We start from the raw sequence: 23160 nt of genomic DNA, 5'->3' as shown, positions 1-23160 counted from the left end.
ATAAATAAATATTTAAAAGATTTATTTAAATAAATAAAATAAAATGTTTAAAAATTTTTGCTTTGCTTCAGATATCCTTAAAGCTAATAAAAATTGGCATCTTCTTTTTTTTAATTTAATTTTATTTTTTTATATCTGGGATAATTTTGCCAGAGGTTATATAGAGAGAATTCAAATTTAAAAAAATTTTTCAATGTTTATTTATTATTGAGAGACAGAGAGAGACAGAGCATGAGCATGGGAGGGGCAGAGAGAGGGGAAGACACAGACTCTGAAGTAGGCTCCAGGCTCTGAGCTGTCAGCACAGAGCCTGATGCGGAGCTTGAACTCACAACCTGCAAGATCATGACCTGAGCCGACATCGGATGCTTAACCAACTGAGCCACCTAGGCGCCCCAAAAATTGGTAGCTTCTAACTGAAGCAAAATATATAGTAATTCTAATGAAAGCACAGACTGTCATAGTAATAGGAGAGCCTCTCTGCTTTCTTTTTCATTCTTTCCTCTCACTACTCTACTTTGCCTTCAACTTACTGCTTATCTTAACCTCCCATCCTCAGATCTTTGCCTTTGCTTTTGAAGGATAAAAAGTATTATGCTGGGTATAGAAAAAAGCTTCTGGCATATTCAAGGTCTTCCCCCCCAATAAAAAAATGGTTTAATTAATGATTACTACATAATGATAATCTGTGAAAAGCTCCAAAATTAAAATGTACTTATGTTTAGATCTTAACATTTACATTTTATGAGTAACTCTTCTCTTTCATATTTGTCTTCCTCTAAGTAATCTTTCCACTGCTTCAGGAAAAAAAAAATGCAGCATTGGAAAATCCCTCCAAAATTCCCATCAAAATAGGCTACTAACTATATCAACACCCCTCAAGGTCCTAAAAGATGATGACACTGGCATTAACTTCAGAGGGAATTATACTTTAAGAATCCTCTATTAAATGCAGATCAAAATACAGTTATCACTCAGGGCACCCGGATGGCTCAGTAGGTTAAGCGCCAGACTTGATTTCAGCTCAGGTCATGATCTCAGGGTTCGTGAGTGGAGATTGTGTCTCTCCTCTCTTGCTGACCCTCTCCCATTCTCACCCACACGAGTGTGAGCACTCTCTCTCTCAAAATAAATAAATAAACATTAAAAATAATATTTTTAGGGGTGCCTGGATGGCTCAGTTGGTTAAGCATCCAACTCTTGGTTTCAGCTCAGGTCATGATCTCACAGTTTGTGGGTTCAAGCCCTGCATCAGGGCTTGGGATTCTCTCTCCCTCTGTCTTTGCCCCTCCCCTATCTGTACTCTCTCTCTCTCTCAAAATAAACTAAATTAAAAAAAATTTTTTTTTTCATACAGTTATCATTCACCAGTGACTTACATACCCTAAATATTTTAAAAACAACTAATTGGGGTGCCTGGGTGGCTTGGTTGGTTAAGCGTCCGACTTCGGCTCAGGTCATAATCTCACAGTCCGTGGGTTCGAGCCCCGCATCAGACTCTGTGCTGACAGCTCAGAGCCTGGAGGCTGTTTCAGATTCTGTGTCTCCCTCTCTCTCTGCCCCTCCCCTGTTCATGCTCTGTCTCTCTCTGTCTCAAAACTAAATAAACGTTAAAAAAATTTTTTTTTTAAAACAGCTAATTATCCATCAAAATATAAACTGTAAAGTTAACTTTGGAAACAAAATAACCTGCCTCCTTATACATTATTATTTACTAGAATTGTAGCTAACATGAAAAGGAATTAAAATGAAGTATATTATATTGTAAAAGTACTGCATTAATTTTCTACCATTATTAGAATAATCCTCAAGTGTTAACAGTATACCATCATCTAAAATATTATTAACCAAGGTAGTTGAAACAAAAACTAAATTATACTCACTCTGAGCGGAGCCGGGCTTCCATACCATCTGGTAGAAAAAGTTTTATTGTAGAAACAATACACCCATGGGTAACTGGTTAAAAAAACAAATAAGATGGATAAAGTAATTTTTTAAAAATACAAACCTTCACATCTCTCATATTCAAACATATATTTTATTCTTAAATGTAATAACTTCCAGGAAAGAAAAAAATCTGGTGGTTTAATGACAATATTTATTCCCCTGGAGAAAGTCCCCTCTATTCATTCTGAATCACAGTTGCAAGGCAGAATTACAGACAGAATTGTTAAGTCCTAGTCTCCAAAGCTGTGACAGTCCATAAAAGGTCAGCTGAATACACGGAAATACAATTGAGGTCAGGAAATGCACTTTCTCTGCCATCTGTTGGCATCAAAATCTAACTCCAACTATTCCCCAATTTAGAAGTTAGCGCTAGTTTCTAGTTCTCCTGTCCTCAACCTGTAACTTCTACCCACGCCTCACAAAACTCTAACATCCTGCATAATACAGCTTGAAATATGCCACTCAATTCCCCATTTGACGAGTGAGAAAACCAAGACCTCAGACAAGTGAGACTGCTTCTTGAACTCTGTTATTAAGTATCAGAGATTTTGGTAGAGCTCAAGTCTGAGGTTTCCAGTTCAGTATCTAAAATTGTGGTTCTGTATTCTTGGTGCTTTTTCTTCCTTCACCCCCAAACATTTTTATACAACATTACAGCACTCACTTTGTAGACAATTTCTTACTGTTGTTTCTTACTTCCTCCTCTTCCTTCTGAAGATTTCAAGAGACAAAACCCCCCAAAAGCAGCATTTATACAGAGCTTCTCTTTTTATATGGGCTTTGTAGAAAAAAACTTTTTTGCTGGTTTAAGGTTGATGGCTTTTTATGTCTCTGTCCTTCAGAGATTACATCTTCCAGGGTTAGGGTTCAAAGAGTTAATTTATTTAGTGTACCAAAATCTAATTTAAAAGCTAATGCATAATATACTGTATATGCATAATTTACTGTATCATGATTAGGGCGGTGGCAATTATAGGACTGTATACATTTGTCAAAACTCAGTGAGTTGTGCTTGTAAAACTGGTGTTGCAAGTAAATTATATTTCAATGAAACTTATTAAGAATAGAGCTAATGCATTTAGGTACAGGTAAATCATTAAGTGCTCAAACCCATGAATCATCAAGATGATCTTATAAACATGGATATTATTCTGACATCTGGAAATACACAGTAAACTTAAGAAATTTAGCATAGTTTACTCAATTTTCATTAACTTATTATTGAAAAGTGCTAACACAAATCAGGAACCATCTATGGGACAGGCTTCTAAACTGCCTAACACAGCAATCACAGCCCTGAAACATTGGGCTCCTTCCTTCCTTTCAGGCCTCATCCTCCATCCTGCTACCAAAAACGCCCTGTGCAAGACTTTTCACAACTCCATGCACTTTACAAGCTGTTCTGTCAGTGATGTCCTTTATCCCTTTGCCTCCATAACCAAATGCCACCTATCCATTCAGTTCAGACATTCTACTTCCTTCACCAAACTCAGTATCTGAGTTAGAGGTCCCCAAAGTCTCCTATATCTACTTCTTATAATACTGAGCACATTGCATTATGAATATTTATCATTTATACAACTATTGTCTCACCAGTTAGAGTCAACTCTGTGACACGAACAAGGATTGGTTGCTTTTCACTTTTTAAATCCTGTACTAGGGAGAGTTATCTGGTACAAACTAGGCATTTAATAAATGATTACTAAATATGCCAAAGCACATGTCTGGTTAATATTTTACAGCTTTAATTATCAGGGGTGAAGACATCTCTTACTTTGAGGACAGTAGGGTTCACCTACACTTTCAAGAACCACCTAACTCCCTCCTTTTCCTGGCAGAACATAGGAAGGGACAGATTCATCCCAGCTCTATGGCTCTCCCAGAGATTTACTATAAACAGGTTACAATAAATACACGAGCACAATACAAGAAGATCCAAGAGTACTGACACCTGACCAATATATTTATTAAATTGGTAATAAAGTCTAAAAAAATAGGTGCAGTGAGTTAATAGAATAAAACTGCAGTGCCAGAGCTGACAAGCTGTGATATATTACATCAGAATCTCCATTGCTCAGACTTATTTTTTTTTAATTTTTTTTATTACATTTATTTATTTTTGAGAGACAGAGTGAGACAGAGCACAAGTGGGGGCAGGGTGGAGAGAGAAGGAGACACAGAATCTGAAGCAGGCTCCAGGCTCTGAGCTGTCAGCATGAGCCCGATGTGGGGGTCGAACCCACAAACTGTGAGATCATGACCTGAGCCGAAGTTGGATATTTAACCGACTGAGCAACCCAGGCACCCCCCACTGCTCAGATTTATCACCCCAAAGTCCAGCACCTGGACTGATGTACAAATCTGTGAGATGAATCAAGGGCTAATACTGATTGGGTAGCACAGGGTTGGTGTACTACTGAAAGCAGTTAAAGATCACGTCTGACTAAAGCTGACCATCCAGTCTAGCCAACCCTGCCTTTGAAAAGGTTCTTGTGATAAGTAGATGCACAGAACAGTTTTTTTAATTTGCAACAGGCAAGTATTTAAAACTACCTGATAAAAATGTTTTGTTCTAACACTTACATTAATCAACTCTACATAGCAGTATTTCCCAAAATGGAGTGTTAGCAGGTGTTAACAAAAAAGGATTCGGGAGTCAGAAAAGTTTGGGAAATACTTGGTAAAAAGAGATGGAAAGAATTTTTTTTTTTTTTTTTACAAGTCTTTCACAGAGCTTAAAGGACTTTTTGTCCATCATGAGGCTCTAAAAAGTAAGATGCATTTTCCAAGCTTATTTGACCATTGAGCATCCCTGGCCCCTGTTTTCAGAACACTTAACACAGGAACTAATATTAGGGTATTTTATATATGATATATACAGTATTATAAAAAAATACTTTGGAAAAGTACTGCTGTAAAATATTCTATGAAAGTACTTTGTAAACAAATTTCACTCAAAATTCACTCAGAAACATTATTTACCATATTTACAAGATTCAAAGACAAAATTAATTGTAAAACACACAATTTAAAAGTTTCTTGGGCAGACTAAGGAGGCCACAGGATCACTGCCACATTAAATACAAGCACCCATTGCTTTTTAAAAGTTTGTGTTACATTACTTTGCATCTATGAAAAACCTACATTAGTACCTGTTTTCCTAACTGAAAGAAATAACTGGAAAGGATTTTGGCTAATTATGAAAATCAAAGTGTAAGCAGCATTCAGCATTTGTTTTGCAGTAAGCTGTTAACAGAGGTAGTAAGAACAGTCCCACAAAGCTCCTTCCCCACAAACTATACTCAGCAGCTCAGTCTTGAGCTGCCATAACTTTGAACTGTGTCTGTGAGCATCTGTACTTAATCTCAGTTTATTTTGTGCATCCATTAGCAAGATATGTCCTAAGGTAACAGAAAAGCCTAAGAGAGGTTACTTTTTGGGTCTGGGAACTCTAAAAATTCTTTCCATATAAATTCATGGTAATTGCTTCTTTACGCCATTTTGAAAAGGTTTCATAGGAATGCGCTTTTTTTCTGACAGCAAGGGAACCTGTATGCATATGCATTATAAGCTACATGTAAATTTCAGAAATGTTAAAACATGAAAAACAGATGTGTCCGAATCAAAGAAATAAGGTATCTATGGAGAAAAATCTGCAATTACTTGTAGTTGTGAGACTTTATTAAAAATCAAAATGAAGACTATCCAAGCTGTCGTTTGTGGGTTTTTATCTCTAGTATCTTACACAGATTATTTTGCTTTTGAGTTAATATATTTACTTTACGGTATGAAGTCAGCCTTTTCTATTGCCTCTTCACACAAACATCACTTAAAAGACCCGTGTTCACTGTGATTAGTTTAAAAAGCTGTTTAAGGCCCTGGACTGGGAGACTGAAACTTCTGGGATATGTTGTAGTCTGGTTCTATCTCTATTCCTGCACTGAGTAGGAAGATCAACACTACTCTATATTTGAGTAGTTTGAGAGATCTTTTTTTTTAATGTTTATTTATTTATTTTGAGAGAGAGAGAGAGAGTGAGGAGAGTGGGGGAAGGGGAGAGGGAGAGAGGGAGAGGGAGGGAGAGAGGGGGAGAGTGAGAGAGACAGAGAGGGAGAGTGACAGAGAGAGAGAGAGAGAGAGAGAGAGAGAGAGAGAGAGAAAGTGAGAGAATTAGAATCCCAAGCAGGCTCCACACCCAGTGCACAGAGCCTGATGCAGGGCTTGATCCCACAACAGTGAGATCATGACCTGAGCTGATATCAAGAGTCAGATGCTTAACCGAATGAGCCACCCAGACACCCCTGGGAGATCTCTTGAAATGACTGGAAGTAACAGGAAGAAGACCAAAGAAGTACAAGAAACATTTATAAAACCAAGACCTAAATGAGAGGTGTTAACATTTCCAAACTGGGGAATAATTTGTTTAATTGTCTTTTGACTGCAATCTAAGATAAAAGAGTTCCCAAACTTTCATTCCTGAATTTTTCCCTTCATAAGGCTTTCGACTGAAAGATTTTTTTTAAGTCAGAAAAGAGGTAGGGAAAGTTCGCTGAAGAGACAAGTAACATTAATTCTAAAGAATTTTTTTTGTATTGATATTCTATCATTCTGTCTTCACTTGTGAGCTGGAGTACAGTAATAAAAAGCTTTCCCTCCTCAACTAATTGTATATACCAGGAACAATTCTATAGGAAAGGTCGCATACATGGTTTATGCCTTCTCTTTATTTACTTGTTTTCAGAATGGTTTGTCTAGGCTTCCAAGGGTGATCAAATCTTTTTGCCTTCTTGTATTATTTAAATTCATGGATTTAAGCACATTTGATATATTTCAATCCACCATTGTTATTATTTGATGTGCAAACTGTCCCATCTTTGATCAGCTGGAACTCCATGTTAATTCCTGAGTTTTCTGACACAATCCTAACAGTCTTAGATAGCTTCACTGCTTTATAATATGACAGAATCTTCTAGGCTCACCCTGTACATTTCCTGCCTAGACTCCAGAGTCAGCTGTTTCTCCCAGAAATCCTGTTTTTAGCTATTTATTTGGTGGGAAAAATCCTTTCTCTGTGCATGTGAATTCATTTGCAGCTTTATTTCTCTAGCATACAATGGAGCAATACTTATTGTTGATTTACTTTTTGATTTATGCACAAGGAGTAGTGGTTCTTTGGCTTTACCTATTTGCTAAATATTCAGTGAGAATCTGCTGGCTACAAAGCAGTATGCTGGTAAAGCCGGGGAAAACCAACATGATTATGACTAGGTCCTTGTCCTCGAGGAGATTTCAATTTATTTTGTAGAGAGAACAAGAAGTATCTAACATAACAACCAAGGGGGAAATTTTTCACAAATGCTATAAGAGGTATACTATGGGAATTTGGAAGACAAGGGCAGGGGAAGGATTTATTAAAAAGGCTAAAAAAAAAAAAAAAAAGATTTCAAAAACTGGAAACGGAAAGGCTGAGAGAACGGCCTGAGCAAAGACACAGAAAGAGTAGGATGTAACAGCTGGAGGAGACTTGAGAGAGCAGGGAAAGAATACATTTCAAGGCTCTCTAGGTGCCAGGCCCCAGGCTAATTACATAATACATGTTAACTACTTACAACAAACCATGCAAATGGTCATTTTTATGTCTTATGACAGATGAGACAGATAAGACAAGGTCAAAGAGGCTAAAGTTAACTTGCTTGAGATCATACCTTCGGCAAGTGGCAGTGCCAGGATTCAAAAGAATCTTTTCTATACACCATCTTACCTCTATTTTAGTTTAACAGCTTAACATATATTTGAGAAAGTAATGGGAAACAAAATAAAAACTCTGAACTGAATCTACATTTTTGAGGGCCTCAAGTGTACAGTTAAGCATGTCTGACTTTATTGTACAGTATGGCGCAGCCTTCTACAAGGAGAATGCCAAAAGTGTAACAGAAGGATATGTTGGAGGCAATGGATTGGCAGAGTATGGCAGTGAGAAGGGGAGAGCTAGTGTAACACCTGAGGTTGGCAACAGGAGAAACAAGTAGGAGCAGGGAAAGGAGACAAATGACCTGGATGCCACAGCTGCTAGAGGTAAGGAAGAGACAAGATTCAAAAAAAATACCAGGATTCTGAGTGTTTGAGAGAATGATGGAATAATACAAGAAATTGGGAAATCAGTAGAATGTTCTAGTTTGAAGGGGAAATTAAGCTATGTACAGGGTAATTATAAGGGGCTCGAGGACAAGGGAAAGCATATAACACAGCTGCTGCCAGAAACTTAATTGAGCAGGGTTCTTAAACCTAGTTTCCAAAAGAACAACCAAGGCTTTTAAAAAATAGGTATGTTCAGAAGAGACTCATAAATATGGAGAACAAACAGAGGGTTACTGGAGGGGGTGCAGGAGGGGGGATGGGCTAAATGGGTAAGGGGCACTAAGGAATCTACTCCTGAAATCATTGTTGCACTATATGCTAACTAATTTGGATGTAAATTTTAAAAAATAAAAAATAGAATAAAAAAATAGGTATGTTCAGGGGCACTTGGGTGGCTCAGTTGACTAAGCTGCTGACTCAGTTTCAGCTCAGGTCATGATCTTACAGTTCGGGGGATCAAGCCCCACAGTGAGCTCCTTGCTGACAGCATGGAGCCTGCCTGGGATTCTCTCTCCATCTCTCTCTGCCCCTCCCCTATGCATGCACATTTTCTCTCTCTCTCAAAATAAATAAATAAACTTAAAAAAATAGGTATGTTCAGTCTCCACACCTTGCAAATCTTCTTCTTAGGACTGAAGAGTGGGATCCAGATATCCATAGTTTTAAAAGTTCTGCAGGTAATTGTGGTGCAGATAATTCCTGGGTCGAGAATCCACTTTTTATTTTATTTTATTTATTTTATGTTTTTATTCTTGATAGAGAGACAGAGTGCGAATAGGGGAGGGGCAGAGAGAGAGGGAGACACAGGATCCAAAGCAGGCTCCAGGCTCTGAGCTGTTGGTGCACAGCCCAACGTGGGGCTTGAACTCACGGACTGTGAGATCATGACCCGAGCTGAAGTCAGACACTTAACCAACTGAGCCACCCAGGTACCCTGAGAATCCACTTTTTAAATGAACAAAAGAAGACTGCCATGCCATCAGAAAGATTCTCTTAGTCACCCCAGCAAATCTGGCACAGTCTCTGCTGAATCAGCTTTGTGATTTTCCCTAGCAGCTAGAAAGTGAAGGAAGTAAAGCTTCTGGTGAAAGTTACCAAAAGCTAGGAATGAACAAGGGCAGCAAAACTAAGAGTGAAGGGGCAGTCTAGAAGTTAGTAAGAATTGAAATGGCCAATGACAGTTTTGAAAGGACAGACAGGTAAAGGAGCCTGGGGCTGCAGCTACTGAGAAAGAGAGGTAGACTTAATGGCAAGAGATGGTACAGGTGCCTGGCAAAGGTTTTGTTAATAATAAAAGTACCTGTCCCAGAGATGAGAACTTTGTATACACTTTACCAACATTCACATTGAACATCATACCATAAACCTTGAGGTAGGTAGTAGTATCAAGAGTCCCATTTTATTAGATGAATAAAGTTTAGATAGGTTAAAGAGAGGTAACTGAGTCACAGCAAAATAAAAAGGGTTGTGGGAAACAAGAAGGTTGCCAGTTTCTGATCCTCATATTAAGCTTCTGGGTTAGGAGGAAGGTTGTCAAAATCTTAGTTGAGATAAGGTGGTAGAAAGAACTTTTGTAACATGGTAGAATAAGATTCATAAGACATTTTAAAATTTATTAACCAGTATGTGCCAGGTTGAGCACGGGGATTCCACAGTGAAGACAGACACACTGCCTGCTCTTGTGCAACTTACAGTTTAGTGAGGGAGGCAAACACACAGAGGGGAGTGTAGTGTGCAAAAGGGACATGAAAAGGCACCTTTTCCAGCCTAGAAAAGTTTCTAGCCAAAGGAAAAAGCATGTGCAAGGGCTTGAAGACCAGAAACGACAAGGCCTATTGTGGGGAGTAAAAGTAATTGAGGGCAGTTTGAGCACAGTGCAAAAGGAAGACACCACTGACCTTGCTCATACTAGGCCCCTTGCTCACAGGGGCTTACCTATGAACAGATATTGGTGAAGTAGACCTCGGTGATGAACTGAGTGCAGTTATACGTCAAGTTTACAGAACTAACTGGTCCCAAGCTTTGCAGCAGAGGGTTACTGAAATGTTACATGACCCAGAAAACTCATGCCCTGTCTGAGCAGTTTGTGAGTTTGGGAACAGAGGAATAGCTAGCACTGGGTTCCTAAGGCCCCGATTCCACGAAAATATGATAGGTTGGCTTTCTCTCTTCCTCACTTCCTTAAAAAAAAAAACCTGTTAGAATGTCATCCTATTTGTTTACAATATTTTGTATCTTTAGGGAAGGTTATTTGTACAGTACTGACCAGTGAGTTTTCTTCCTGGAGTCACACTATGTGGAAAGCCAAACATCAAAATCAGCTTGTTTTGGAGAGGTTGGAATAGAAGAGACATTAGTATGAATGGGTATGTTCAATGACATCAGGTTCCTATCACCTTTTTAATAAAATTATGATTTTATACACATACATGTATTAAAAAACCATTTTCATATATTGTCTATTTTTTGAAATTTCCTTTTATACACACATTATTTTATATATATACATAAATGTCACAGGCAGTGGAAGGTTTTTAATTGTAGTTTTATTATCCCCCCACTTTTTCATTTGGCTCCATCCTCTTTACTCTTCCTCTCCACCCACTCCAGGACGACTCATAGTAATGACCACACGCATCCCTCCGTGCTTTTTTCCCTATGTTCAAACAATCAAATACACATATATGTATACATTTATAGGGATTGGTGAGACTTTAAAAAAAAATTTTTTTTAACATTTATTCATTTTTTTGAGAGAGAGAGAGAGAGACAGAGCATGAGCGGGGGAGGGGCAGGGAGAGAGAGAGAGGGAGACACAGAATCTGAAGTGGGCTCCAGGCTCCGAGCTGTCAGCACAGAGCCCGAAGCCAGGCTCGAACCCACGAACCGCGAGACTGTGACCTGAGCGAAGTCAGCTGCTTAACCAGCTGAGCCACCCAGGTGCCCTGAGACTTTTTAAAATAGAAATTATAGCCTGGCTAGCTCAGTCGGTAGAGCATGAGACTCTTAAAATAGAAATTATTAATAGTAATTATTTTCTCAACAATATATCTTATAGAAATCCCTGCAATTCATATAATCCTAATTTAATCTTTTTAATAGCTACATCACAGGCAATTTTTAAATTATGCTTCCATTGTTTTTCTGTTCTATGCACACTGATGCAAAAAAAATCCTTTCATACATCCTTAAAAACTGTTTTGTGATTTCATAATTTTATATCCTTATTATAAATGTATTCAAAACCACTATGTAGTACTGTTATGCATTAATTCATGCTTTATGTAAAGAGAATTGTACCACACACATCCTTCTGTAATTTGCTTGAGATAATGTTTGAAATTTATCCTTATTGATATGTAAATTTACTTCATACATTTTACACCTGTATAATAATTGCGCTATTTTTATTCTATTTTAATTAGAATTCTTACTTTACTTAATTTTTTCTATTCATTCTATTCATTTAAAATTTTTATTAGTAATAACTCCTAAACTTGATCAAATGCCTTTTCTTTTCTTTCTTCTTTTTTTGTTTTTTGTTTGTTTGTTTGTTTATTTTGTTTTGTTTTCAGAGTTTGGCTTTATTTTGCAGTAAAGAAGTCATTTGGAGGGGCGCCTGGGTGGCGCAGTCGGTTAAGCGTCCGACTTCAGCCAGGTCACGATCTCGCGGTCCGTGAGTTCGAGCCCCGCGTCAGGCTCTGGGCTGATGGCTCAGAGCCTGGAGCCTGTTTCCGATTCTGTGTCTCCCTCTCTCTCTGCCCCTCCCCCGTTCATGCTCTGTCTCTCTCTGTCCCAAAAATAAATAAACGTTGAAAAAAAAAAAAAAAAAAGAAGTCATTTGGAGCCATATGGAGCCAGACATCATTGAAGTGAAGTCTATGTGAAATCAATACTGCATTGCAGCTTAGTCTGTTGAAGAAAGAGGAAAGAAGAAAAGAAAAGAGAAAAAAGAAAGAAGGAAAGAGAGGGAGGGAGGAGAAAGAAAGAAAGAAAGAAAGAAAGAAAGAAAGAAAGAAAGAAAGAAAAAAAGAAAGAGGGGCGGCTCAGTCGGTTGCGCTTCCAACTTCAGCTCAGGTCATGATCTCCCAGTCCGTGGGTTCAAGCCCCACGTCAGGCTCTTTGCTGACAGCTCAGAGCCTGGAGCCTACTTCCAATTCTGTGTCTCCCTCTCTCTCTGCCCCTCCCCTGCTCATGCTCTGTCTCTCTCTGTCAAAAATAAACATTAAAAAAAAATTTTTTTTACAAAAGAAAAGAAAAGGCCTTACAATACAATATTGATTTCATACACTATACATCATTTGCCAAAAGTTAAGTTTGTCCTAATTAGTTGATAAAATGTACTGCTGTTAGTCTTCCCCCTAGATGTCATTTTTCTTGTGCTTCATTTCCTCAAAGTCAAACTTGGATTTGGTCATCCTCTTACAGATGTCTTTAATGTCATCACAAGCTGTCTCAAAGTGAGTTGGAGCATCGTATGTGCAGGAAATAAAGATATGGCTTTCTGTTCCCAAATCTTTTGGAACGAAGAGGTCAGTGATGCTAACAAATTTCTGTTCAATTGGTTCCAAAATCTCCAAAGCTGGTCTGATTTCTTTCTCTAGTCCCTCAGTCTCCACCACTGTACTATGGAGATGTACTTCCCTTCTGCTGCCACATTGTGTGTAGAGGAGATCAAGCAGACGTAGATATGTGACTTCCAATTGACTTGGTTCTGGTGAATGATAATCTGGCAGGGGTTGGCATCCCTGGTGTTCTTGATAGGGTGGCTGAGGATGCAGATAACTTTGATCAGCTGGCCCACTTTTTCTACCCAGTCTTTTACATAGCTGGGATCACAAATGAGCTGCTTATAGCAAGCAACCTCTTCTTCAGATTTCATACCGATCACTTTTCCATTTTGCAGAATTATCTCTTCAGTGGTTTACTGAAGGTGTAGGTACCACCTACCTACCTGAAGGTGTAGGCACATGTAGGTACCACCATAAATAGCACTTAACCCTGCAAATTCTTATGGCAGTTGTCCAAGGTCATAGAGTGGATAAAGGTATGGGCTTTTGCCATATCTTGCCAGAGACTTACCGTAAAGTCTATCTATTAATGGTTTCACAACATGGTTGATCTAAATAGTCATCAGTTCTATCAAGTGCCAGGGCATGGCCAGTAAAATCTATGACATCTTGTCCCAAGTCAAATCTCTTGTCAACCTCTCTTATTGCAGTCTTCTTAAGATCAACACTCTCAAAAGTTCTGGGAAGTGACATTTTTTAAACAGTCCCATTTAGCTAGATGCCAGGGCTTCTGCTTCAGTGGAAGGAATCTTGTAGATTTTTTCCTCCCTTATAGACAAAGTTCCTTTCAGTCACTTTGAAATCCAGATAGCGGGTAACCTCTGTATAAAGCAGCATTTTTTTTTTTAATTCTTTTAAGTTAATTTTGAGAGAGAAACAGAGAGGGCAAGTGGGGAAGGGGCAGGGAGAGAAGGAGAGAGAGAGAGAATCCCAAGCAGGCACCGCACTGTCAGCACAGAGTAGGGATCAAACCCACAAACCAAGAGACGACAACCTGAGCCAAAACCAAGAGTCGGACACCTAACTGACAGAGCCACCCAGGTGCCCACGTATAAAGCACCATCATAACCAGCTAACCATTGGCCATAAGGAACTTAGGAATTAAGACAATATTCCAGTCTCTTCCTCTCCCCATTAATGCTGGTGGTGCTCCTGGTATTTTAAATCTTCTGTAGAAATCTTCCAGAGGTGTTATAGATGTACTTTCTCCTCCTTAATATAGGTTTTTATCAATGTGAAGAATTTTCTTTTCATTCGCTGATGTTACACCTGACAGGATATATTCCATCAGGCCAGTGCCCAGCATGATCACAGTTCACATCTTACTCCTCATTCATGGCAAGGGGAGGGCAGGGACCAACACCCAAGGAAAGGAGAAAGCACAGGGACTCCAGGGGCCAGGGGCTATAAGGCCACCCTAAAGTGATATGGGAAGTGCTCAGGCTCCTCAGAGCCTGACAGGAAAGGGAAGCCAGGGCTAGAGGTAAAATGGAGCTGGAGAGGAGGGAGGCCAGCCACCACCTAAGATGGGAAGAGAAAGATCAAGTGTCTTTTCAATACCTGCTGGTTATACAGTTATGTGTTTTTTAGTTTTAGTTTGTGGATGATGTTGGTTAGATTTCCCCAATACTGAATCATTTTTGCATTCCTAGAATAAAATCTCCTTTTTTGTTTATTCTAGCTTCATTTCTGAAGTTAATTTACTAATACCTTAATCAGAATTTTTCACCTATTGCCACGAGTAAAATCAGTTCTAGTTTTCTTTTTTTTTTTTTTTTTTTTACCATATCTTTATCAGAATTTGGCACTAAGGATTTTGACAGTTTTCCACCTTTATGTATGTTTGGATTAAATAACATTAAATTTATCTGTTTTTAAAAATAAGCTAAAATTCAGCTGTTAAGGCCTATTTCTGGTCAATCCATGATAACTTCCTAGTCTCTTTTAAGGAAATCAATTTACTCAAGTTTTTTACATCTTGGGTAATTTTGCTAGGAAAACAATTTACTCTAGTTTTTTTTTCTTCTTTGCCATAGGTTGACATGTAATACTTTCTCAAAATTCTTTTAGTATGTCCTGTATCTGTGTTTATGTATCCTTCCTCATTCCTTATCTTACATATTTTTGCTAGTATTTTTTTTTAACCTAGTAAGAGAATCAAGGCTTATGAATTACCTGTTTTATTGTCTGCTGGTTGGTTGGTTGACTTATAAAGAACCAGCATTTGGTTTGTTTATGCCTTCTATAGTTTTTTGCTTATTTCTTAATTTCTGCTTTTTATTTCCCAGCTTCTTTTTCTCATTCTTTTTCTAATTTCTTCTAAATGCCAAGTTCCTTCATTGTCTTTCTTCTTTAGTACAGAAGGAATTTAAAATTATAATTTTTATCTGAGTAAAGGATTTACTGTATTTGGTATAAAAGTCTCCTTTCCTTTCCTTTCTATATAGTTTAAAGTTCCCCTTTTGATTTCTTCTTTGATCCAGGGGTTATCCTGTAGTGTTGTATAATTTCAGTAGGATTTTCCAAGTAATATAAAGCTTATCATAGTACTGTTTAGCATGGGACAAAGTCTAACTTTTTTCCTGGCATATGCTTAAACGGGTAGTACTCAACTTAGTGACAAAGCTTATCCTAAAAGGCCATGCATAACATAAGTCAACTTTTTGGAGGCAATAAATAACAAAAGAAACAACATTTTAAATGATGAAGACATCTTCTTAATTTCCTTAAAGTTGACATAAAAGATAGTTAAATTTTCAAAGAAGCCTGCAAGAATCTAATGTTGCTGAAATAATAGTGCAGTAATAATAACCTGAATTTCAGGATTGTCCTCTTAAGCTTCTTACAACATGTCCTAAAGAGTGTTCCTTATGGGAACTTATATGGGAAAGAGGAGTAGGGAGGAGTAGGAAGGAGTTTGGAAAGAGCTACATTCTAGAACAGTCACCTTTGTGGAGATCTGCATATATGTTAGCATACTAAAGACTCTGAGAAGTCCTGTTGACCTTTGGTTAACTAAGCATTTCCTAAATGTATTTGATAACCTCATTCTTTTCTTAATTAACACCATTAATTCTCTTGGGGAAATGCAAGCCAAGAACAGACATTCCTTGGAGAAAACACGTAAACAAACTGTCTTCTCTGTGGGTTACTTACAGCTGAGGTTCAGTGTTTGCTGAATGCCTTGGTACCAGAGGTGGTACGATGTGGCAACAGATGGTACCATGTCCGACACAGCTGTTCTTAGTATGGTCTTAAATAAGTTGAGTTCTCTTAGTAAGGAGGACTCAATACTCTGCATCAAAATATAAACTTTCTTTTTTATTTTACAATTGTAAATGGAAATTCCTAAGACTTTCATTCTACCCAAATCAAAATCAAACATCAAAACCTAACTCCTGGAGGAAACCACCAAAACCCAATAAAAATAAACTTCAGTTGCAACAACCAGTGAAATTATATAAACACATACGCACATTTACACACACAGCAGCAGCATCACCACCCAGCCACCATCATCCATCCCCATGTCTACCGGGCAAAATGTCACAGACTGACGACTCAGGGTATCACCAGATCAAAGTATGTTCAGAGAAGCAAAAGAAGAAACTTGTCAATTGCTTCCACTGTCCGTATTAAACTAAGAGAGTGGAACTGCACACTTTTGGTTCCTATTTATTTAGTTTTGTGATCCAGCCATATAATTTCATGGTCATAAAGTAGGCAGTAAAGCAGGTAGAGCCAGGAAGCTTCAGAATTGTAAAAATAAAGCCAATCTACATTTATTTAGCTAGAGAACTTCTAGTTTCAAACCCTGTGAGACGTGAAATTTTATATCTCCATAGGTAGTATGAACTGCCTACAGAACCCTGATTTTGTTTGAGCCAAAATGTACGCACAACTGGAAGGGTTAAATCATAACTGACCTCTGACAATCACGGAGCTCCTGTTTGCCAGGTATGTAACTTCCCAGGCTTCTTTGTAGCCATAGGTAGCTGTGCATGTGGCCAATGAGACAAGAAGAGTATAAACCTGCTCAGAGGATTCTACAGAAGATTGTTCTTTCAACATAAAAAAAAAAGAGCCACACAGGAAGATATTTTTTCCCAGCCTCACAGTTTTTGCCAAGGACACTGGCATGAGGAAAATAAGGCATGGGGCCCCAGCCATCCCTCTTTAACCATGAGGTGACAAGCAAAAACATAAGACAAGCAAAGGCGTAAGAAAACAACATGTTAAGGACAGTAGAACGGGAGGGCGGTAAGAACCCTGGATTCCTGACAACATTACTGAGTCAAGTGAACAAAGTCTGAGCTACCCTCCTGACTTGTTAACAATAAATATCCATATGGTTTAAGCTCTTGTTGGATGGGTATGCTGTCACTGCAGCCAACTGTTTCCTAAACTAACACAGGAATGTCCTATATTTTCATACTGTGATGAAAAATATAAATCATCTATTAACACTTCAGAATTTAAAATTTTAGAAAAGCAGTAGCGGAAGTAAGAGGTTTTTAATTTTTCACTGCATATAATGCTGTATTTAAATTGCTTTCACAAACATGAAATGTTTTACAACATTAAATAGACTTTTTTTTTTTAACTTAAAAAGACAAATAATAGGAAAATCGATCCATACCCGTACCTTTCCGTGTGTTCTCCGTTACATCTACCCCAAACTGGATAATGTCACCAGAAAGAATTTCACATGGTGGACTTTCTTCAGAGCCTCGACTCAATCTCTGGCTATTTATAAAGGTACCGTTACTACTTTTAGTGTCTTGGAGATAAAACTGCAAACAAACAAACAAAAAGAGTCAAAGATTAATACTAATAATTCCAAACCCACTTTAAGAAAAAGGACTTCCAACTCTACAAACTACAACAGGTAGCTTTTCTTCCCCTATCAATTCAAACCTCTTGTTTCAGCTAAGGTTCGCATTTAATATATATGAAATTAGAACCTGGACACCAAGTGATTTAAAATCCAGCTAGACAAAATGGTGCAATAACTCTGGAAAAGAGTTTATAAAGTCTTCAAAATGTTAAACAAAAAGTTAGCATATGACTCACCAATTCTACTCCGAGGTATATACGCAAGAGAACTGAAAACATATGTCACAAAAACTTGTACATGAATGTTCAGAGCAGCATTATTCATGACAGCCAAAAAGTGAAAACAACCCAAATGTCCATCAACTAATGAACAGGTAAACAAAATGTAATATGTTTATATTATATTATATTATATTATATTATATTATATTATATTATTTGGCAATATAGAATAAATACTGATTCATCCTACAACATGGATGAATCTTTAAAATACTACACTAAGAAGTTAGTCACAAAAGACCATATACTATAGAACTTCATTTATATGAAATATCCAGAATAAGCAAATCCAGAGATAAAAAGCACATTTTTGGTTGTAAGAGGTTGAGGTGTCAGAGGAAAAAGGATAAAGGGGCAGGAGATTAGTGGTATAGAATGACTGCTAACGGGTACAAGGTTTCTTTTTGGGATGATAAAAAAAAATACATCTGTTATTTTTTAAAAAGCCAAGTAGACAAGATTCCAATTCTATACTTCCATCTCACTCTTTGTAATTTTGTTCCTAGAATATCTGGGTTAAATCAAAGGAAGTGTTTATTTCACAGGCAAGGACAACTGGTTTTAGGTAACACCTAGAATTAACAGCTATCAGTTAGCTAATGTACTTGGTATCAAGAACGACACATCTTCAGTAAACTCTTTGTAGTAAAGCAGACTGGAGACACCAGGAACTCAAATACTAGAATTGGCTACAAAGCTACTACTTCCTGGTCTCCTAAACTTGCCTTTCATCACTTGGGTAATTTCCCTCTTTAAAAAGGGGAGTGAGGGGCGCCTGGGTGGCACAGTCGGTTAAGCGTCCGACTTCAGCCAGGTCACGATCTCGCGGTCCGTGAGTTCGAGCCCCGCGTCGGGCTCTGGGCTGATGGCTCAGAGCCTAGAGCCCGTTTCCGATTCTGTGTCTCCCTCTCTCTCTGCCCCTCCCCCGTTCATGCTCTGCCTCTCTCTGTCCCAAAAATAAATAAACGTTGAAAAAAAAATTTTTTTAAAAAGGGGAGTGAGGGGAGCCTGGGTGGTTCAGTAGGTTAAGCGTCCAACTTGAGCTCCAGTCATGATCTCATGGTTTGTTGAGTTCAACCCCGCACTGGGCTCTCTGCTGTCAGCAGGGAGCCTGCTTCTGATTCTCTGTCTCCGTCTCTTTCTGCTCCTTCCAGCTCTCTCTCTCTCTCAAAAATAAACATTAAAAAAAAATTTTTTTTAAGGGGAGGGAGGGGGTGTCTGTGTGGCTCTGTCAGTTGAGTGTCCAACTCTTGATTTCGGCTTAGGTCATGATTCCAGGGTTGTAGGATCAAGCCCTGTGTCAGGCTCCATACTGAGCGTGGAGTCTACTCAAGATATGTTCCCTCTCTCTCTCTCTCTCTCTCTCGCTCTCGCTCTCTCTCCCCCCCCCCCTCCTTCTGACCCTCTTCCCTGCTTATGCTCTCCTTCTCTCTAAAATAAAAAAAATTTTAATTAATTTAATATAAATAAATAAATAAATAAATAAATAAATAAATAAATGGTGGGGTGGGGAGCAAGAGGCACAGGAAGCCTACCTATTTATCACCTACCTTTCCTAAAAGAAATTAGAAACAATTGGGATCATGCACAATAGACTTACTAGGAAGAAAACAACCAATAAAAAAAAGATGTACCTTTCTTTTTGCATTTTTCTACACTCTCCAGCCCTGCTTATTCTAGCAACATATTTTCACTGAATTCCTTCCTAAGGAAGAGAGGAAAGAAGAAAACTAATATTTATTAAAATATATGTTACACCACCAGGCCTTCATTTAATCTTAACATTAAAGCTATGATATAGATATTACTTCCATTTGTCACTGAGAAAAATGAGGCATAGGCAAGTATCTTCCAAAGGCCACAGAACTAGGAGCAAGGATTCAAATAACAGAACTGAAAGGGCCATTTTTTTCCCCATTACCTCGCACTGACCTTTATATTTCATTTATCTTTCACTCCTTCCACAAACTTTTCCAAAATGAAATACAACAACTTGCAGAAAATACGAAAATGACATTCTTTTCATTAATTCTTAGGTGACAATATAAAGGCTACCACGCTGTCTATAAATGACTTATTCTTCATTTGTTATTCAAAAAAGACCAACTGTTACTTTGGCTAGCGGTTCATATATTTAATTACAGACCATTAATAATGAAAATTGTATTGATATGTGACAAGTCCATTTGAAATGGACAGGCCTTCCCATTTCACACCAGGGAGAAAAGCAGAGGTAAATACAGTCAAGTAGGAGTGCTTATCCTCCAAATGTTTCCCACACTGCAACTTACTGTTACACTATATAAGAGAGTTTGGTTTTGTTTTTCAATGAACATATTCTTGGGAAATGTGGCAATATCTGGATTCTAGGTTGCTCATTTGCAGTACTGTGTGTCTTGACAGGCCAAATAAAGGGATTATACTAAATTTACAATGTTTTGCAAACTTCAAGTTCTGATCCATTAGCGTGTTACTAAGTCAATTTAGTAGTCTGTGGCTAGCATTTTGATTTAAACTGTATAGAAATAAGAATATATGAAATGAGGTTCAGTACTGTTTAGCAAACTTTAGCAAACAAAAAGATGTGTGTGTTTCAACACTTCTTACATAGCTCTTAGGTAACTCTAAAACCACAAATTTTCAAATTAAAAAAACTTAAAGTCTACATTAAACCAGGTTCTTTTCATTTTGACACGCCTGTATTACTGCCCGAAGCACAGCCTCCATTTAGCTTGAACACACATCATTTACAGTAGTTGTTCACCCTCCCTCTGCTCTCAACCTACTAGTGGCTTCCAAACACCTAGAATGAAACCTAACGCTCTTATCATTACACCCTATAAGGCCCTGCATGATCTTGCTCTCCATTCCCTCTCCAAACTCATTAACTCCAACTATTTTCTATCCTCATCCCTCTCAGCCACACTAACCTCCACTCCTGCCCCTGAGCCTTTGCATTTGTGTATAGCTAGACCACATCAGTCTACTTCCCTGCACAACTATTTTCATTAATATGCTTTAACCTTCTACCCTTGGCTGTTTGAAAAATTGCTATTAAAAATTATGCTTCTGCATCTTCTATGAAACAATCTACTATTATTCAGTCTAAATTGTACAGAAGCTATTCTAGGTGCAGTTTAGGCTCCTGAAGGTATAAAGAGGTTAATTTGTTTGTAAGAGCCTGGGAAGGGACTGTGCTTACAGTCCTGGATGCATTCCCCATAAGTAGGTATGTTAGCTGATCTTTTGTCACTTTTAAGCCAGAAATATTTTTCTTCTCTATGCTGACAAACCTTCTATCAGGCTTCTTCTTTTTATTCCCTTAAAAGAGATCAGTCTTGGCTACTCTAAAATTTTTTTTCAAATCCTGTTGAAGCTTTAACTATCTTTACTTCCTAGTAGCATAAGGAATGCCCGAGTAGCTCTAGTGTTTGCACTAGCCACCAGGTATTCCCTTAGAGCAGGTGTTTAAGGAGCCCTGAATTTATAAAACCCTCTGTAGCTTGTGGCCAAAGTTCAACTTTTCACTGTTTTCAGATTTTATCTCCAATTAACCCCTTGTTTTCCTCTGAATAAATGTTAAGCTCCCTGAAATCAGGCATTGACAGTTATCTTTAAACTGAGAGGTTCTCCCTGCCCCACCATTTTTCCCTGGTTCTGTTGATTCTGATTACTTTCAATGACACAGGAACTATACTTCACAGGTTGCATAATTTGTTCTTGGCCTTCAGAAAGTTCTTGTTGTTCATTCCAGAAACAAATACATTTGCATCACTTTCAACTTTGCTAAAATGTGTAAATACTTTTTTCATTTCCACTATAACAATAAACTGCTTCTTTTTAACCCTTTCTACATTGATAGGTTTTGCAATATCCAAACACCAATAGGTCAATAACATTTGCACTCAAACTTCAGAACAAAGCACTATATAGTAGACATGCCATAGCCCAGGGGCCAGAACCTCTAAGCCCATACAGGAGAGTTTTTAAAGTGTGAACACAGAATGGATTATGAATTCTAGATATGGCAGGTACTGCATCATAAAATTTTAATTACCTGAATTAAAATCAAACAGATTGACTAAGATAGCAAACCAAAATCCCACAGAAAATATTTACAACAAAAGTAGGTGACGGGGCACCTGGTGGCTCAGTTGGTTGAGCGTCTAACTTTGGCTCAGGTCATGATCTTGCTGTCTGTGAGTTTGAGCCCCGCATTGGGCTCTGTGCTGACAGCTTGGAGCCTGGAGCCTGCTTCGGATTCTGTGTCTCCCTCTCTCTCTGCCCCTCCCTCCCTCCCTCTCTCTCTCTTTCTCTCTCAAAAATGAATGTTAAAAAAAGTTTTAAGGAAATTGTTAAAAAAAAAAAAAAGTAGGTGGCAAGGTATCCACACAAACCTCAAAATAAAAATGAGTGAGGAAAACATCAATAGCCAGCAGACATACATGAAATCTGCATCTGTTCAAAAGGATGCATAAGGAAGCAATGGCGCATTTGAGGGATTTGAGAACATCTAAATAGTCAGTAGGTATTCACTGGACAGTGTGATGGCAATTTGAGAGGAGAAGCTGAAATTGGAAAAGGTTTAGCCCAATCCAATAACAAGTGAGCATGACTTAAGTTCTGAAAAAGGCTAGAGCAGCCTGAGTCATATAAATTCTTAAAATCAACCTACCAACCAAAACTGCTTTCCAAGGCAGGGTTCTATAATAAGGAAAGTTGCTGGGTTGAAACCAAAATTGAGCAAGGTAGGGACAAGAGAGACAAGGAAAGAAAGATCCAAATAAAACTGGAGAAGGGAAAAGGAGCCACCGTATTTTTGAGCATTTTACAAAAACAACAGGAGAGGGAGCTCTGTGACATTAGAAAAGTTCTCCTGAACCATGACTCCCTTCTTAAAGTTCAGGAAAACAAATTTCACCTAAAAATGAGCAACAGAAAAATATCAAAGCCCCATCCCATACAGTTATTTTAAGAAAAATGAGGCTAAAGAACAGAATAACATCCCTACAGATAATGAAAAACAGACCTTGAGATCAAAATTATACAATTTCAAAGCAAGCTAAGAGACATTAATAATTCAAAACATGAAAAAGAAATACAAATCACAATTACAAAACTCCAGAAAAGGTGAAAGAACTCAAAAAATAAGAGAAAAAGAATCATTCTGAAATGAATACAAAATTAGAAGGACACAAGTGACTAAATGTAACAAATAATCCATTAAGAAAAATAAAAGGTGAAAAAAAGGACATTTTTTAAAATTAAAAAAAAAAATGAAGAAAGCTACATCAGCAAAACAGCAAAGTAGGCAGTTGCACGCTCCCATCCCACTTCAAAATCACTGAAAAACAAGTAGAAACTGTCAAAACCAACTTTTTTAGAA

The 23160-nt window shown here is 37.9% G+C and overlaps 1 protein-coding gene, 1 long non-coding RNA gene and 1 pseudogene across 36 annotated transcripts in view; all 3 read right to left on the bottom strand.

Moving 5' to 3' along the window:
- The window catches only part of LOC123605781 (sarcolemma associated protein), a 149949-nt gene that overhangs the window by 67257 nt on the left and 59532 nt on the right, over positions 1-23160 (bottom strand). For 22 of the 35 annotated variants that reach the window (XM_045493300.1, XM_045493310.1, XM_045493305.1 and 19 more), the window contains exons 2-3: positions 17302-17449; positions 1884-1956 (exon numbers count right to left, since the gene is read on the bottom strand). In XM_045493300.1, the coding sequence (XP_045349256.1) occupies positions 1884-1956; positions 17302-17449 (221 nt within the window). Of the gene's footprint in view, positions 1-1883; positions 1957-17295; positions 17450-19408; positions 19427-23160 lie in introns of those variants that run through there. The other 13 variants (XM_045493299.1, XM_045493318.1, XM_045493306.1 and 10 more) reach the window with 2 other exon arrangements.
- Positions 9678-10833, bottom strand: LOC123605784. The gene is made up of 2 exons (XR_006715884.1): positions 10352-10833; positions 9678-10265 (listed from the first exon to the last, which is right to left on the bottom strand). It is a non-coding gene; the product is annotated as an uncharacterized LOC123605784 (long non-coding RNA).
- Positions 12277-13349, bottom strand: LOC123604868 (annotated as a pseudogene).

This window comes from Leopardus geoffroyi, chromosome A2 (assembly GCF_018350155.1).
Source record: "Leopardus geoffroyi isolate Oge1 chromosome A2, O.geoffroyi_Oge1_pat1.0, whole genome shotgun sequence".
Classification (NCBI taxonomy): domain Eukaryota; kingdom Metazoa; phylum Chordata; class Mammalia; order Carnivora; family Felidae; genus Leopardus; species Leopardus geoffroyi.
This window is presented reverse-complemented; position numbering and strand designations above follow the sequence as displayed.